Raw genomic sequence first — 18,925 nt, forward strand, 5'->3', positions numbered from 1 at the left:
TCATTTATGCAACAATTTGGAGTTTATTTGTATGTAATAATAAGCTGTTTGAGTGCTGCTTCTGGGTTTGTGAGGCTTTAGAAGAGACGGGAATGGACTCTTAGTAGGTAGCCTAAGGCTTTGAGTCTTGGCTTTTATTTCATTATTAACTCTGCAAAGGGCAAAGTCTAGCTCATCCATCCTTCCCCTGATTATATCTCACTCCAAAACAATGAGATAGCAGAACTAAGGAAAGGCCTGGGCACTTTATAACACTGTAACAGTTTGAGATGATTCTTTTGTAATTTTTCACTATTAACAGAAATGGAAGGATGAGAAATAAAAGTTCGCAGTCTCTGAAAACTGCAGATCAAAGGTTGGATTGAGTGAGCTCAAAAATTGCAAGTAACCTCTTGAAAGTGCTAATTAAAGTATCTCCTTCATTTCCTCTACTGCCTATAATGACAAAAAGGTATATATTTTTCTCGGCTTCCCAGTCTACTGGGTGGAGTAACACCGCTGGCCACTTCTTGCCGTTAACACCAGCTCCAGGGCTGCTGAGTGCCCTGTTGCCAGCCACGCTGACATGTCTCCGTCGTGGACCAGTAGCCCTGCTCTCCTGTGGATCACACAGGAACCCTGTGTGATCTGCAGGCTAGCTGTGTGCTTGGACCAGGTTCGGTCTGGTCCGTGCATGTTCCACCTGCTAGTGTGCCTGGTGTGCCTCCACATTTTACATGTCTCTGCAAGCTGTTGTAGTTAGTGACTAGTTTCATTTCAAGTGAAATCTCATATCTGTTTTCACTGAGCTCTTGAAGATTTGTAACACTTTTCAGTGCAAAGTCAAAAAGTGAGTGTAAGTAATAGGTGATCCTGGGGATGAGAAGTACTTACAGTCTCTGCTGCAGACAGTGACCAAGAAATGATTGGTGGAAAGAAGATTCCTAAAGTGTTCATCAGGTGGGACTGGTTGCATCAGTGCCTCCTTTATTCCTTCCAGCATAAATTCAGTAATGCTCCGCCAGAAAGGAGAGGTTTATTCACTAGATAAGTTAGAGCTGATTTACAAACCAAACTGCATCTGACTGAGAGTGCATTTCCTATACTGCCAGAGGAAGCGTGTTCAAGAGGTTCCATGAAAAGGGAATTTCAAAAGTACCTTGGCCTTTCTCAGAGATACCTGTACCGATCAGCTCTGTGATGGCTCCTGTAATTTTGAAAATGACTTCTCTCCTCCAGAAGAACATCTCTTTTAAATTATTTGTACATATTTTTACTAACAGCGTGGTCTTCAAAAATGTAGCCATGGCTTCACCAGAGATGATAATTTCTGGTTCAGTACAACTCCGTCACATACTCCATTAGCTCAACATAAACTATTCCCAAAAGGCTCCTGTTAGTCTTGCAAGAGAAGTAGCCCCCATGTAAAACATGCTTTTATGTAACTATGCCTGGTATTCATAAATAATGGACAAAGGCTTTGTCTCTACTGCAGTGCCAGCTCAGGCTGCAATTCAGGCCCTTGCCCTCAACTCCTTACCCAACACACAGAAGTCACTGATTCAGATTAGACAATGCTTTAAAGTTTTGGGGCCTGTCAGAAGTTTGTCTGTGCTGCCTACTTTAAATAATAAAGCAGCAGGCGTTCAGGTGCAGAGCAGTATTGGGTGCATGTGCATAAACATTTCCATTTGGATTAGGGTTGTGCTGATGAAACTGTGGTACTTCAGAGTACCACAGAGTACTTCAGAGCATTAGAGCCTGTGAATAGGAGACTTTAGGGCTGAAACTAAAGATGGTTCAGGACATTGCCTAATATACTCAAAGACCTAATGAGTATTCACTCCACAGGATCAGACTAATGTAGATTAGTCCTAAAGAAATTCCCCCAGAAAGTGTGCAGGTGGGTGCCAGGTCCTCAGCACCAACCCATTCATTGTACAAACCCACTGTTATTGTGGCATGCTGCTTGGTAATGTAACTACAACCTTTAACACACTGCCTGGGCTGTTAATCTACTTGCAATCATTTTGTGTGCTTGAATGCCATTTCCTGTTTTTTACAGTTTCTCTTTGTAACTGCTCTGAATTGCGATTAGCTAGCTTGAGCAAAATAACTCCAGCTAATGGTGGAGAAGGATAGCATCAGTGTACCTTTTTTTGGCATGAAATAAACATGTGGAATCTTCCCTTAAAGTTTTCCTGACTTTCTGCGTTGTTAAATCACTTATTTCCGTATCTGCTTTTTTGTAATGTGCCTGCTTTAATCAATGCAGTGGGACGTTCTGACAGCACTGGGACATATTTTATGTTCATATCAGAGGAGAGCAAAGCCCAGCAGGATAACATCTATTTTTTTTTAAGCATAAGACATTTGATTTTGCTAAACAGATTGGATGTTCTGATTTGAAATTATGAGTGGTTAGACGGCATCCTATCTTTAATTAGGTTGCACAGACTGAGTCATTTTGCAAGCTAGACATTTTAATTTACAATCTACTGCACTGCAGCACTCTTCAAGGCCTTCTGCTATGTAATAAGGTATTCAACTTGCAGCACAGGCTTTAAAAATACTGGAGTACTCTCTGTGACTTCACTTGTTTATTTTATATTTTCAATTTTAGTTGCAAATCAAACATGCAGTTACAGAAGCTGAAATTCAGAAGCTAAAGACGAAGGTAAGAATCAATACATGCTGGGTTTTTTTCCTCTCATGCAAAATCAGATCTGAAGACATATATCTTTATGTGGGTGGAGAAGTCAACATCCTTGTTAAAGGCTGATTAAGAAGCACAGTGGCTCAGCTAAATCTTCTCTTGCTGTATATTGTCTTTTCAAAGTTTTAAGTAAAATCTTAAGTGCTGCTATTAAGAGAAAGTGCCAACTTGTGTAGCTTCAATTATACGTATATTTTAAGGGGTATCATAATGACTAAATGGCAGATTTCTAGTTTTACAATTCTAATGCATGTCAGGTTTTTAAGTTATATTTGGGTTGAATATTCAAACCTAAGTTAGTAGGTTTTTTTATTTACCAGTGATGTTAAAATATCCTGTTTATGCTAGTTTCCTTTTTTTGACACTTAAACACCCCCCCCAATCTATTTAAAGGTATTTAATAGAAATTACTTTTTATATACAGAAGAAAAAGTGCTGTTTCATATTGTTGCCGTTCTCTTTAAAAGATAAACTAGAAAGGAAAAAGCTTACCAGTTTTAACATTCTTTCACAATCGGTTGTTAGTTATTAGATTGAATTTGCTGTAGCAATGAAAAGGAATTATATTTTTTGTAGTAGGATAGCCTTTATGGGAATTCAACTGATAATTCAGTTGTTGAGTAATACTGGGTTTTATGATGATATCCTTCTGTTTGAGTACGCGTTATAAAGGAAATGAAGAGAAAGTGAAAATTGTATTTTAGAAAAATATTTAAGATTATTAGCTCTTTCTAGCAACATTTGCACGCACCGTGTATTTTGCATAGTGTTTATCAAATCTGCATAAATTATTGTTAAAAACAAATTTGAAGTGCAACTATTTTCTGTAAGGACTATTTCTATTCTACTGTTTCAGTTCAAAAAGTCAAAAATATTTTCTTCCTCTGCTTTCCAGTTCCAATCCAGCAATCAGAGCCACACGGTCAATCCCTTGGGATTGTGCCGAGCCCCATGGCAATGACGCGTGGGTGTAAACATTCATCTATGCAAATCTATTTGCAAGATTAGGATTAATGTGCCTTTTTGTGTTGAATTTATTTGCCTTGTGTTTGCAGTAGAGCTGTAGAAAATGTGGCTAGTTTAGGTATATTACTAATAAAACTGAAGACGAGTTATTTTCTTTGTGTGTGTATCATCCATGATGTTAGCAGAACTGCCTAGAGCAAATTAAACAGTCTTGATAAGTAAACAGGGTTGTTAAAGCAATTTTTGTTTTCTGTAAATTCTGGGAGCTAAAATATACAAGCTGCTGAACAACCCTACCTTTATCCAGCACCAAACATTGAAACCTGCAGCTAGCTTCAGTTGGGAAGTAAAAAGCCTAACACCAAAAAAAAATCTAAAGAAAAAAAAAAACACCTAGCAAAGAAGCTAACATTTATTACAAACTCAGTAGTAAAATTTAGACTTCTTTGAAGTCACTTGGAAAAAGTCATTGGGCTTCATTGGTGCCAAATAGTGGAACTAGCGGTGGAACTGCACTGGTCATAGAGTCCAGCAGTGCTGATGTGTTTGGCAGAATTACCACCTGAAATCTTCAACAGTAAGGGCATATTTTCCTTCTTATATTAGCTCCCTACAGCTCAGTAAGCATGTTTAAGGAAAACAAGAATAATATATTTGTAACAGGTTCTCTTTGTCCTTGTAATAGTTCCGGCATAGTTTCAGCATTGGATGCAAAACTCTGCTTGCTTAAGTAAAGGTTCTAAGTAACGACCCGATGTTAAATTTTGAATTATGCTCCAACCTCTTTTGTTTGTCTTTCTGGATTAAACAAGATTATGACATGAAAACAGACTTCGTAAGAATTCAACAGAATTTCTAATTTTTGGGGAAAAGCAGATAGTTAGATTAAATGCAATTGGTGTTTTTTCCTATTTTTTTCTAAATCATTCTTAAATCGAATATAGAACCTGGAAATCAGATTCCCCCCAAAATAAGAAATTTAATTGTTTTATGGAAGTGTGTGAATGCTTTAAAACACCTGAGCCACACAAATAGAGCAAAATGCATCCCCAGTGCTGACTGAATAACCCTGCAGTTTGCCTGAATACTCCATCGTTGACATTTTTAAAGGGTGTTAGTATAACCCAGAGAAGTATAAAGGCTGCACTGGAACACAGAGCAAAGGCTCTACTGCATTTTATGAGGAAGAATAACGTATGTATCAGCCTGCTTTCTTTGTCCTGGAATGTTCTTTTCACTGCTAGCATATTACTATTATAGTTATTAATTCACTCATTTTCACTATTCATGTTGTTTGAATTAATCGTAAACTGTTAGGCTGCACTTTGCAGCATTTTACTGACTGCATGTCAACTCTTTTGTTCAGCTGCAGGCTGCTGAGAATGAGAAGGTGAGGTGGGAGTTGGAGAAGACCCAACTCCAGCAGAACATTGAGGAGAATAAGGAAAGGATGATGAAATTAGAGAGTTACTGGATTGAGGCACAAACCTTGTGTCACACAGTGAATGAGCACCTCAAGGAGACGCAAAGCCAGTATCAGGCTCTGGAGAAGAAATACAACAAGGCAAAGAAACTAATCAAGGATTTTCAGCAAAAGTAAGCAGCTACGCCAGGCTCAGCAAATGACTTAGTGGCCAGATAGGAAACATATATGTGATATATTTTGAAATATGAAACCCACTATTAAACACCTGTAAGGTAAACACTGTTTTTCACTTTTTTTTTCTCCATGAAAAACACAGGCTCTTTGTTATGGAAAATGTTAGTAGTATTCAAGTATTAGTTTAGTATTGTTGAAAAATAGTACTATAACTGAAGACAGTCTGTAGTATTCAAGCTTGGAATGTTTCAGAATTACTAGATAACTCAATATGATTGCAAACAACCAAGAGTAATCATAGTAAAGCATTTGATTAGCAAGGTTTGCAGCAATTTATATTGGCATTGTGTCAGCTGGATTCACTCCTGCTGTGTACTAATCTAACATCAAAAAGATAATTGTTTTGTTACATTTTATTTTTCTTCTTGTAGATGCCAAGAATGTTTGAGCTGAGTTGAGCTAACTCATGATTACATGGCCCCCTCTGTTTCATGTGGCCCCCTCTCCCTGATGGCTAACAGGAATAATAAGTTACATTTCTGTAACAGCTTCCAGTCCCCCCAGTTATTTTTTTTTCAGCAACTTTTTCACCTTCTGCTGAAATATACTCATTTAAAGGAGAAAACTCAGAAACATACAGAAGTGTCAAGTGACTAGGAGCACAGAAGTTAATATCCTGTCCCATTAAAAAGGGTTTTAGATTGTCAAAATGTCATTACTCATCTTGGAATTTTGTGACTGTTCCAGAACTAGATGGCATCTTGTGTGCTTTTTATCACAAATGTCTCAGATTTTCAAAATAAAAAGAAATAGGGAGAATAGCTATAATGAACTTGGATAGCCTTTCTGTTGTTATTCTGCTTTATATGAGTAAAAGATCTAGTCCATTGGTTTTAACTATCTCAGACTCCTAAAATCATCTCACAGATTTCCTTATAGCTTACTAGAAAATTAGATTTGTATCTGGAAACTTATGGATATCCTTTCTGTGAAGGAGTGCAGGCATATTCTTAATAAAACAGAGATTTTTTTCCATTTCCTACAACAGAACACAGCATAAACCAAACTAATGTTCTCATTGTAAATACAGATTATGAACTGTTTTGATTATCAATTAGAGCAAATGAGATTTATTTTTTTTTAACATAAATTATTCTTACCATTTTTATATCTTCACTTAGACTAAGCAACTGTTTAGGGTTTTGTCCTAATTGCAGTTTTACACTTCTTACTAGGTTAGTAATAATTTTTTTGTTAAGTACTGATTTTTCTGATGGATAGCTTAAGGTGTATTGGAACATTTTATTTTCTGTTTGAATCTGATTGCTTTGATGACAGCAAATACATCTTTTTTTTTCCCTAAGAGAACTTGACTTCATCAAACGCCAGGAAGCTGAACGAAAGAAAATAGAAGATTTGGAGAAGGCACACCTTGCAGAGGTTCAAGGCTTACAAGCTCGTGTGAGTAGTATTAACTCTCATATTTGAAGGATGAAGCAATTCTGATACTCTGGAAGAAATCCATATCTAATAAATATGTGTGTATGTGTATTATAGGTAAAACTGTGTTGTATTTCTTTCAGATACGAGACTTGGAAGCAGAAGTTTTCAGGCTAATGAAGCAAAATGGGAGCCAGGTGAACAATAACAACAACATTTTTGAAAGGCAGACATCTTTTGGAGAAGTTTCTAGAGATCCAGTGGAAAATCTAGACACTAAGCAAATGTCCTGCCTGGATGGTTTAAGTCAAGGTTTGTTTGAACCAAACCCTAACTCCTATTAATGTGTCTGTAAATAGCATGGTTATCAGTTAGGATTTAAAAGAAACAGTTCATAATGCAGGGATGTTGTTATTTTTCTGAAAATCAGTATCTGATGGCAGCTGTATCAGGTTTATACCAAATAATGCCATACAGAGACCCAGAATAACTGTACAATGTATATTCTTAAAGAAATGGAAGTGACTAAGTGCTAATAAAGCAAAGATCATTATTGATTTCTTAAAGCTTTCAGTGGGATGCCATCAACATTTAGGTTTAATTTGTTGCTTCTGTTATGTTAATAAAGTAGGAGAAAATTGTGTTTTCTCCTATGTTCCTAAATCTGTCATTAATTACCCAACCACCAAAGATCAAAGAAGAACAAAGTTACCAGAATGAGAAAAACAATGATAAAATCTGCCATATTGAATGGTTCTCTGCAGGTTCTGATCCCACCTTAGTACAGATGTCAAAAGGAACCGTGTAGGTGGCACTCGCCATTTCTCAGGATGGAGCCTTTTGTGAATAAAATGCAAATTTTTCACTAGCACATCAATTAAAAATCTTATTTGGCTATAGCACAGCCTGATTTACAACATAAGACTTGCAAGACTTTGTTCTACATTACCAAAGAGCCAAAACAGTTTGTGGCAACACTGAAATCTGGATAGATGCTGTCAGCAGGGTCACTGTAACCTTTATTTGTTTTGCGTAGAAAAGATAATTCCTATTTTTCAGGCTGTGCCAGTTAAAATATACAGATAACTTCCACAGCTTTAGCTAAAGCCCTGTAATTGCAAATAGCTCCTCACTGTTGAATTACATGCAGAATTAAAGCAAATTTTAGGTCTGCAGCCTTGGAACAAAATTGTTTATTGCAGGAGCAGAGCTACTGTGTATTTAGTAACATCTGTGAAATCCGGTGTTGGAGGTGTTGGGATTCTGACAAGGGAGCACCAGACTCTGTTCCTTTATAGATACTCATTTGAAATAAACTATAATATTTATTTCTCTGGTGAAAAAAAAGCGCATTATATTACCAAATAAATTAATTTCTTGCAAGCACAGAGATGTTTTATTGGAATTGATACATTAGCAGTTATTTTTTATGTGGACCCAAACAGTATTCCTCTACAAACAAATCAATATGAATTACATTTTTAACAAAGTATGTGCATAAAAAACAGCTAGTCCTGCTGAAACAGTATTTGGGTGATACACAGACCTTGTGGAGTTGGTTTCTGCAAATCCTCACAGAGCTGTTTCTTTCTAGCAATTGATTATTATACTGAAATCTCTGAAGTTCAGAGAAGCACTCAGGATGACAAAGAAGTCTGTATTTCTGCCATAAAGACTCAGTAAGTCTTAAAAAATAATTAATACTTAGCAACGCTGTTAACAGAAACCCTTTCGATAGTTTGCATCAGGAGAGGAAAATGTGTTTTCTTTAATTGACTTACAAAAATCATGTTTACACTTACTGTTGTAACAATGTCAGTACACATCTATGGCCCAAGAGCTGAAATTTAGGATTTTTTACATATAAAAACCCTCCTCTTTGTAACATTCATTCTAAAAATTTGACAATTCTTCATATAGCATTAAAACTCTGCATGTCAATACTTTCAAAATATATTTTTGAATTGATATATTTGCATGAAAGTTTTCATTTTCCAAGAGCTGCCATTTTTCTTTGCAAAAGCATTCCCCTGGAGAAACACTACCAGTGTTCAGTACTTCTGAGAGATAGAACAGAGGATCTGTGAATTTAAATGCCCAAGTTTAACCACCTGAATATAAACACAAATTATTTGCTAGGAAAATCTGATTTTTTGAGAGTAGAAAAAGCATAGTTAGACCTTAGATTCCAGGATGGATTTCTGGTTTTAACAAAATGACTTTTTTAAAATAAAGCGATCCCTAAACGTGCTGTAGAACTCTTTGACTTCCATATACCTTTTCCAGCAGATTATATATTGGAGTCTCTGAAGTCTGTATCAGACTGTAATGTAGTGATACTTGCTCTGTAGACAAAGACCCTATGTCTTCATATCACCCTTGTGTAAACCTTTTAAGAAAAGGACTTGCCATTTTCTAGGAGTACTAATCACTAATAATTAATGTATTTACTGATAAACTCGTGGATGTGCAGAAGAACTCCAAAGGGCAGAGGAGATGTCCCTGATGTCTGCAGGGTGAGCAGAGTTCCTCCGGGTGCAGTGTTCTGTGCATGCCGTCTTTGTAACATTCACGCAAGTGCACCGGTCTCTTTTCTGGCTTTTGTTTGGCAAGTATAGCACAGCCTTCTTTATCAAGCCCCAGCGTTAGGTTTGTGGAGTGGGACAGCCACATCCTGTAATTTTTATTTTGAAGTTTGCAGGTCTGTCTTCCCTCAAAAAATCAGGTTATGTAAAATATATATTTTAATTAAAATTATACCAAGTACGTTTTTTGCTTCAATGTGATCTGAGATGTTTATTACATTCTTGCATGGTGATAGATTTGGTAAGAAGTAATAGATGTAACTTGATGGTTGCATACGTACAAATGGAGCTGTCCCTGCCGCTGCAAGTGCTCCAGCTGTGTTTAGCATCATGCCAGACTGTACGACCCCTCAGGTTGTACCATAACCTCATACTGAGTTTGAGGGTCTGCCAGTAACATCAGTGGAAGTTAGAAAATCAAAACCATTATGGCCCAGAGAGTTCTTCCTTTGCTTTGCCAGGGAATACTAGAAGCCTGAGGATTGTGTTTCTTTTACAAATATATGACTTATTTTGAGAGTCCAGAAAAACAGATAAAAGTGCATTGTAGCTTTCCGGTTTAGTGGTCATGAGCTGTGTCTGCAGTAGAGAATCAAGCTATTTACTGGAAGGAGTCAGTGGTTTGAAATCTAAACAGTTCAGTGCTGATGCTGGCTTTGACAGTATTTGCTCGTCTCTGTGCAAATGCCCATTCAAGCTGCTTTGATTTGGTGGCCTTAGTGGATGCCTTGGGAAACCCAGGGATGCATCAGTTCACAGAAGGATATTTTGAAATCTATCAGCTTATATAATGGAAAAACAGTGTGAGGACAGGCAAGCTTTTACCCTCTCCACAGTGATACTGAAATAATTCAGATGGAAGCCTATCGGAGTCAAGTGGTTGAACACCTGCTGAAAGAAAGTCTAATTACATTGTCTTCGAGAGCAAAATAAAACCTGTTATTACTTCTATGTGAAAGATTTATCAGGCTCCCTAGTGGCTTGGGAGATTCCTAGAGAAACGTGTAGGGCGCGTGTGCAGCAAGGGCTGGCAGCTCTCTGCAGAAGAGGGAGCTGGGACTGAGGGTGACAGCACACGCAGCTTGGGCGGAGACACCCAACAGCAGCCCAGTCCCACTGCACCCAAGTGTGACAGGTCCAGTGATGGAAACCAGGGGCAGCCAGGATCCCAGTCAAGTTCATGGTGGTCAGGCAGGTCTGAGGGCAAGCCAGGAAGTTTGTCTGTGGGTTGTGGCTGGGGTCCAGATCCACATGACCTGAGGATGAGAGCCCAGCCTAAATGCAATTGTGACATGGAAGGAGGGAAGCCCCTACTGATGCTTGTGAGCTCTTTGCAGCAAGCTGAACCACAGTTATGTACCTGCAACACAACAGGTTGCTGCCACTGAGTGTGAGCAGCCCAGCTCTGGGGTGGAGGGAGCAATAAGCTCCAGGCCTGGGTGGTATTTTGCTTTAACAAGGCCAATATGACCACTTCTGTGAATAATCATTTGCAGTGCTGTGTCGATAGTTTGCATAATTTGAGCAGTGAAAGGAAGGGATGTATGGAAGTGGTACACCTGAAAGAACAAATATAAGCAGTTCGAGTCATGACAACATGCAGTTATCCTATTGAGTACTTACAGCAGAAGCATAATTACAAGTGAGACAACACTAATGGTTCTGTAGTGTCATCTGAATGCAGAATTTAACTCTTATACAAGGAGGAAAAGCAAAACATGGTACTAGAAGTCTTTGCAGTGCTTTAAGACAGCATAAATCTGCAAAAATAAAAACGAGTTTGAACGAGTCTTACGCCTCAGTAATTTACTGGCATACTAACTCAACCTGTGGCTCTGATTTCAAAACAGTTTGAGCTGATGTAACAGATCATTACTATTGAAATGGGAGACCCCATCCCATCCCTGCCTTTGTCCAGCAACCTGGTTCTGCCTCTTCCATTGCCCTTTTCCCACATTACACACTTCTGTGCACACACCAATTCACTAAAAAAACCCCAGAAAACTGACTAAGAGGGGAAGAGGTTAGAGTGTCAGGCTGAAATTGGATAGTTTCTGCCGGGTCAGTCATTTGAATCAGCAAGCTGCAGTGCAAATCCTGGGGGATTCAGAGCCAGGGGTTTGTGACAACAGGAGGAAGAGCAAGAGCTCTCCATTTCGGCAAGTCATTGAGTCACTTCTGCCTTTGGTGAAATCATGTTCTCTGAGACTGAAGGTCAGGATGGCATGGAAAGCAATGTGAAAAACCTCAGCTTTGCTCGAGTTGGTCGGAGTTTCTTTATTGGTTTCATTGAGGCTACGGTGTCTCCATTTGTATTTGTTTAAAGCAAAAATACCTAAGATCAGCTTCTAATTAATTGGCGTGTTTTTTAATGCATTCTGATTTGATTTGTACTATGAGGACTGGGGGCAGGAAAAGTTAAAACCATAAAGAATCTGTTCCTTTTCTGGTGTAAAATGCAAAACCACCTTTTGAAATATGTTTTGTCTTATTGCAGCTTTGTAAAATGTTAAATTTGCTGAAATACTCAAACTTCATTTGAGTGGTTAATAGCTAGGAAAAGTGCAGTTATGTTAGCTCTGTTTGTAGCAGCAATCCATATATGAAGTGTTTAGTATACTTTCCTCACAAGACATTCAGGAATAGGGTGGCTTTGAACCTAGGCAGGTAAGATGGTTTCATTGTTCCGTTTTTTATATTAAATATTCCTCCGGTTTTCCTGTATCACATAATGATGTTTGAGCAGTAGATGAGAGGGAAAAGATCTGAAACTGCTTTCCCTTCAAAACCGAAGATATAGGTTTTCATGATTTTTCTAGCAGAAAATTAATTGTACAAAGACAACAGTAAGTAAGCATGAGAGTGATAGTGTCCAGCTCTCCTCTGATGGAGTATGAAAATAATGCAGCACTGGGGTTTGGTTTTTTTTTTCCATTTTGTTATTTTAGAGTACATATGGTAGAAGACATTTGCACAAACCCCATATGTTCAGCAAATACAGCAACTTTGTATAGTTAAGAAGTGGGAGAGTAAGAGTACATCTCTCACTTTCACCCAGATCTTCTGGTGACTCTGTTGGGCTTTGTGGGATAATTTCTGCCACCTTACTGGAGATCTCTCAGAGAGTTTTCTGAGCTATTAGATCAGGATGACAGATGTAACAGTCCATGTCCTGCTCCACACAATATAGTTGTTTCTCTAATCAGGGAAAACCAGAGTCCCTTTTCTCTTGTACAGATCATGGCCTTCCCATTCCTGCCTTGAACAGCTGTGATTCAAGGGGATTAATTTAATTTCACTTTCACTGCCATGATAAACTTTATGCAACATCACTGATGACTGGTTGCAGTCAGAATTTATTCAGCACTCACAGATTCTTCCTGCAAAGCTGTGACACTACCTTGCTAATGATTTTGCCAAAATGTGTTGCTGTTAGAAAGCTGAAACTGGAAAAACTGCAGTAGATGATGATAATCACAGTAATGATCATGTCCTCCAGACTCCTGCTTAAGGACAGGGGCTTGGCAGAGTGTCTTCTGATGTGATCCAAGTGGAAGTGAGGCAAGGCTGTGTTTGTGTTAGGTCACTCATATCAATCTGTTTGTATGAGGGACCACAATGGTTGGTGCTGGCAAAGTTGTTTTACTTACGTTTATCTGAGTTTATGTAAATTTCAAGAGTTTGAAGGAACTCTGAGTAAAAGAGAAAAGAATCTACAAGAGGAGATAATGGTTCTGAGGACAGTGCAGCAAGGAAGGAAGTAACAGATGAAGCTGCCAGGTACTAATAAAAAGATGCTTTTACTTGCAGAAGGATTGGGGTGAACAATTGGGGCACCTTATTTGTATTGTCACATAGAACTTTGAACAACAGATGACCTCAGAGGAGAACTGGGATTCCTTTCTGCTGTCCCCTCCTGAGAGGTGTGATAGAGTAAGCAACGTGTTTCACTATAGGTCCCAAGGAATGAGTTTAGCACTTGTTTCATCATCCTGTGAAAGGCTGCCTGTAAAGCAATCCAATCGCAAATGGTTATCTGATTATTTGGATACTATCTGTGTCACTCTGTGCACTACTGACTACAGATGTTGCTTTCTTATAATTTGCACATATTGTGCAAGGTTATTTTGGGGGACATTCAGTACAGGAGAGAACAAGTCATGTTCTTTAAATTTTTGTAATCATTCTGATTATGATAAAATAATGATAGAGCAGCTTGAGGACATATTTCTTCTGTAATTATACAAGCAGCATGCAAAACTGGTGAAGTTATAAGGGAAATGCTTAGTGGGGCAGCTGTCCCGTCCCTCCTTCTCCAGTGGCTTAAAATGGCAGGAATAGGGATGAATGAATTGGTACCCTGGGTCTAAATTGGCAGTCAGATGAGGACACTTTTGCTTTATCCCCTGATGAAGGAGAACTCTCTGCAGGCCAAGCACATGCAAGTCTCTCTGAGGGAGTCTAAATGGACCTGCTTTCTGGGCTAGTACAGCTGTTTTTCTGTGGTCCTTCACATAACAGTGGCAGTCATTTGTTGAATTTTTAAATATTTGCAGTTGATTCTTTGCTATGCAGTTACTGGATCTGTATAGATAAACTTGTTGATGGTTTGTGCAACTAACCTTTTTTTTTTTCATGGATTCTTTAACAGTTATGAAGTTACAGGTACAAGTAAAACATGCAAAGTACATGCACTCGCAATTACAGTCCTGCCTTAGGAAAAAGAAGTGAAAAATTCTTCTGTTAAATACCTTCAAATCATGTTTCCGTACAGATTTCAATGAAGCAGTACCAGAAACGGAGAGACTGGACTCCAAAGCTCTGAAGACTCGAGCTCAGCTTTCAGTGAAGAACAAGCGGCAGAGGCCTTCTAGAACAAGGCTGTATGATAGCATCAGTTCAACTGATGGAGAGGACAGCCTTGAACGAAAGGTGAGAAGGACTCTACCCTCTCTTTCAGGCTTCCAATGGAGAGCTAGATTGCCCCTGTAAGTCATTTCATCATTTGTCTTTGTCCTTTCATTGTAGCACAGGCAGTATGTATTTCTCTGTGGCCAGTATGCTATGAATGTCCTTGAGTCATGTGCGAGTCCAGTCTCCTTTGAGTCGGCACACCTGGTGTTTTGGTTTTATTGTGTTTCTTTTTTTAACAGGAATCCTGGGCTCTCTGATTTATGTGTGCTTTATAATGCAGAGTGGGTCCTTTCATTTACGCAGAAGGTGAAAGGAACTTGAATTGTGCATTTCTCTATCTGTTAATTTGTTAACACAATTGATATGATATTCACTCGTTGTTTTGTCCTATTCTGAATTCAATCTGAAAGCAAATGCCAATAAACAACACTGTGTGGTATCAAAAGGTAATGGCATGAACTGCTAAAGCGTTTCTTACAAATAGAAGGCTAAACAATTAATAAAAGAATTGCATGTTCAAAGTAAACCTTGATCTGATTGGTTACTAAATGGTATAACCTGCTTTATAATCTCTTATACCAACAGCCATCAAACAGTTACAGTAGTCCCATGCACATTTCAAAATCACCACTGCCCTTATGCATGAGAGCATCCTCACCAGCATCAGATTCTGGTGCTTCCTCCCTCTCCCCCGTGGCTAGCAGTGCAGCAATCTCACTTGACAACCTAACTGAGAACCAAGAAGAAGGACAGCACTACAAAGGAGGTGTCCTTTCCCTGCATGCTCGGGGAGACACTCCACTTTCCTCTCCTTCAAAATCTGGGCACAGCTCTGAAGCATCTCCTTTGCATCACCCAGCTGGCAGGAATATTTTACAGGATAAAGGTATTACTATTTTTTACAATAAATTGATGCATCATTTTGCTCACTTACATCTACTTTATGAACTTTTGTTGTGTAGAAGGACCTTAGCAACTAGAAGGCCATCATATCATAACTTCTTTTGTCTACCTGGAAGTAAAAAAATTACAAATGATTTTGTATGATGGTATAAGAAAAGGACAAAATTTAAAATGATATCTGGAACTGCTTCTTTTCTTTTTTTTTTCTTTCTTAGAACTCACTGAAAATGCTAGGGGGAAGTTGCCTTTAAGAAAATCTTTTATTTTGTTTTAAAAAAACAAAACTATTGGACCTTGGGACATTTCTGTATTAGAAGAAACATGTTTAGCACAGTGTACTTACTTGAATTACGTGATTTTGGCACTGCTAGGTGCTTTTTTTGGAGGGTGGGGAAGGGAGTGTAAAGCAAGAATAACAGATTTTAGCTTTTAATTTCTGAGAGGCAGCATTGTCTAGATAAAACAAGAGGTTAATGTCCGGAGACTCTTCATTTACAGAAAAAAGAAATCAAGTAATTTGTTGGGGAGGTTGGCCACACTGTTATTTATTTAATTTAGCTTCTTTAAATGTAGACTGGATAAAACATGATGCAATCACACCTAGCTAAGGTACATTCAGCATTCTTAGCTATGCACCTCGCATTCTCTGTCACATAAGCTAAAATACATGATAAAACTCATAATTCAGCCTGAGTGTATGATTGGTTTATCAATGAAGTTATAAATCCTGCATTTCCAGCTGATGTATGAAAAATATTTTGATAAAGATTTAGAGGATACTAGCCTTATAGTGTAAGGAATAGGGTTTTATATTCCACCCACTATATCGCTCCTTCCAGTTCAGGTTTGAAAAATAATCTCTGTCTAAATATTGGTGTCATGCTTTCCCCATTGTGATCATTAAGTAAACAACCAATGGTTTCAGATGTATCCAGATTCTTATGAATACATGAGAGTTAAACCAGAGCAATTTTGTTTGAAGTGGAAAATTTGCATTTAATAAGTCCTACAAAGTAGAAATATCCTAAAATAGTTGTTTGGCAACACATGTTGTAATGATACTATTTTAATTGATTATTAATTTGGCTGTCAAACTCCTACAGATCAGGAAATAGAAAGGGCAATTGTATTTGTTCTGTGTGTTCAGGTAGGGTTTTTTTAGAGATGGAAAGAGAGCACATCTGTGGATATGTCTGTGTCCATTGATTAATCTCTCATTAACAAAAGTGAGTGTTGGCAAGCTCCACTCGTCTTTTATTTTTCTTATGAGATCCTGCAGTGTTGTGGGAAGAGCTGAAATGGCATGAGATCAGTTTCATTGCAAAACAATGAGAAATTTTGCTTGTTCATCTTTTAAGCACAACTTTTTCATCTATGTGTATGATTAATTTATTTTCTTCAGTTCTGCCTGTTTTGTGCAACAGCATCCTTTGACAAGGCAGCTGTGATGACCCCTGTGGGCAATACTCTGCTGACGTGAAGCTGGCTACAACTATTTTGTGACCTTGGGAAAGAAAGTTAGGTCTAGTCTCCTTTCATATCCGTCAGCCCTAGATTATTTACACCAGCTCCCTGAGGCTGAAAGTGATGGATTAAACAGCTTCTGTGTGATTTATTCTGAGGAACCGTCTCTCCCTCATTCTCTCTGAAGAACTACAAGGAGTTAGGGAAGGTGTGCCCATCCAGGGTGGTCAAAGTCCCCTACTGCCTGGGCAGGTCGCCTGCAGCCCTGGTTCGTGGCCCCTGCCATGTGCCAAGCACTGCGTACCTCCAGGTGTGCAAGACCCTGTGGATTCAAATCTACTCTGCCACTGCAGCAGGTTTTGGGACTTAGCCCATCCATCTTCCACTGTATCCCATAGCCAGCATGAATGTTTTCCCCAGAAAATTGTCATTATTCAGAGTGCCCTGGCTGAGCCAAGGTGCATGTGAGTGGGAGCATAGTGACACAAGAACCCAAACAGAAATTTGCCATACCAGGTGGCTGCTACATATGGCTGAGCTCTCCAGATTATTTCTTCTACAACAGCAGCAAAAACTCCAGCTTCTAAGTGCTTTCATTATTTGCCCACCAACAAAGCCACAAACCTTAGTTTCATTTACTGTCATTAAGAAGTTTCTCAAAAAAGCCCACTGCCCACTAGCCCTCAAGCCCCACTTGCCTGTGAATAGCTACAGTGAAAATAAACATTACAACTTCTTTTCTTGAAAGTGGCAATTTTGACGGTGGTTAAATGAGAAGTATGCATTAGAGGTGAAAGAGGAACCCTAAGAGGAGACAGGAGAAGAGTGTGCAGAGTGTAGGGTTGATGCAAAGTGTGCATCACCCAGAAATGACTTATTAAATTGATGTTGATTAACTGATTAGCTGATTAAATTGATGTCTTAAGTTAAGGACTTATTAAAGAACCTAAAGTTCTCCCCATTCCTTCTCTGGGGAATGAATTTCTTCTCAGGAGGCCTTGCCTTGCTTTTGTCATGCTTCATGTTACTTTGGGGTTTTTTTGGCATGAGGTTACTTGTGAGTTGTTCTTAAATGTTTGTTCTTGATTTTTTTTTAACATAAGGACTTACGTTGATAGAAATAGTATGGCTTTTAGACTGTGGGCATTGCAAGAGGCTTATTTTCCTGCTTTTCCCATGATCTGTGAACCAGCTGTGCATTGAATTTGTTACTTGAATGGAAACTTAGCCAAGTGTTATCCACAGAGCAGTGTACAAAGTTCTGTACACATGGCCAACTGTCCTGTGGTAGATCTGTGGTATTTTGGGTTAATTCTGAGGGCTTAATTTATGTCAGCTCTGGTAGGAGAGATGCACAAACGCAGCAGTGCTTTCAGTTAAAAATTGCTGTACGTCTGTGGTCACACTCTAAAAGTCACCAAACCGCAAGTGACATGACTGACTGACCTTCAGTTGCTTCCTCTAGAGTATTTGGGGACACTCTTTATGTTTAACAATCACAGAAACTGTATTTTTCAACTGCTGTGTGGGTTTTTTTAACATCCATATAGATTTTACAGGATGTTTTGCAGACTCAGATTCATTGTTTTGGCTTTATAGGTACTGTAGGCTGTTTCCTCTTTGGGCTTTAACAGTGTTTGTAAAAGAGATCAAAAATTGGTAGATGTCTCAGGGCAAATTTATTAACTAAGATACTTTTAACTCTTTTTAAATTCAGAATGGTTGGAATTGAAGCTAAATGTTTTATTTTAACAAAGATGTTCAAGCTAAGGAGATAACACGTCCATCATAAAAGGTACTCTTGGCTCCAAAGTTCAAGAAAGCATTTCAGGAGTCATTTTGGAAGTAAAACATACATAGCAAATGAATTCTGTAAAAGGAAACTTAAGCAGCTACTGCTAAGTTTAAAAATGAATTCACTGAAATGTTTACATGTAAATCTTTGTGTTATTTGCCTTACTACATAGCATTAAAAAATGAACTTTCCATTTTCTTCAATTAAAATAAGATTTATTCCTATGTATTTTCAAATTCTGAAAGTATTTATTTATTTTTATTCCTCTTCACACCATCTTCTTAAAAATGAGAAGAATTCACCTAAATCGTATACTCACACACATGTACATGTATGCATATCTAATTATGAAAAGATACACAAACTGTTCTGGATGGAAAGTGGAATAGCTATCAGTAGCAATTAAAAATAATAATGTACATTCTTCCGTGTACAAATGTATCCTAGATGGTGCCGCATGTGCTCAGGCAGCAAGAACAACTAGCCCTACTATAGGGCATACAGAAAAACTAAAGCGAAAACTTGCAGATCTTGGGTAAGCATTTTGTTATTTAAAATACTTT

At 38.3% G+C, this 18,925-nt stretch overlaps 1 protein-coding gene across 10 annotated transcripts in view; it reads left to right on the plus strand.

Annotated features, from left to right (window-relative positions):
* Positions 1-18,925, plus strand: part of PPP1R9A (protein phosphatase 1 regulatory subunit 9A) — a 149,881-nt gene that overhangs the window by 113,810 nt on the left and 17,146 nt on the right. For 6 of the 10 annotated variants that reach the window (XM_074900306.1, XM_074900305.1, XM_074900307.1 and 3 more), the window contains 7 exons: positions 2,603-2,656; positions 5,028-5,257; positions 6,626-6,722; positions 6,845-7,013; positions 14,061-14,218; positions 14,786-15,086; positions 18,810-18,897. In XM_074900306.1, coding sequence (XP_074756407.1) covers positions 2,603-2,656; positions 5,028-5,257; positions 6,626-6,722; positions 6,845-7,013; positions 14,061-14,218; positions 14,786-15,086; positions 18,810-18,897 — 1,097 coding nt within the window. The remainder of the gene's footprint in view (positions 1-2,602; positions 2,657-5,027; positions 5,258-6,625; positions 6,723-6,844; positions 7,014-14,060; positions 14,219-14,785; positions 15,087-18,809; positions 18,898-18,925) is intronic. The other 4 variants (XM_074900310.1, XM_074900312.1, XM_074900314.1 and 1 more) reach the window with 2 other exon arrangements.

The sequence above is a fragment of the Athene noctua genome, chromosome 2, assembly GCF_965140245.1.
Source record: "Athene noctua chromosome 2, bAthNoc1.hap1.1, whole genome shotgun sequence".
In the NCBI taxonomy this organism is placed as follows: Eukaryota; Metazoa; Chordata; class Aves; order Strigiformes; family Strigidae; genus Athene; species Athene noctua.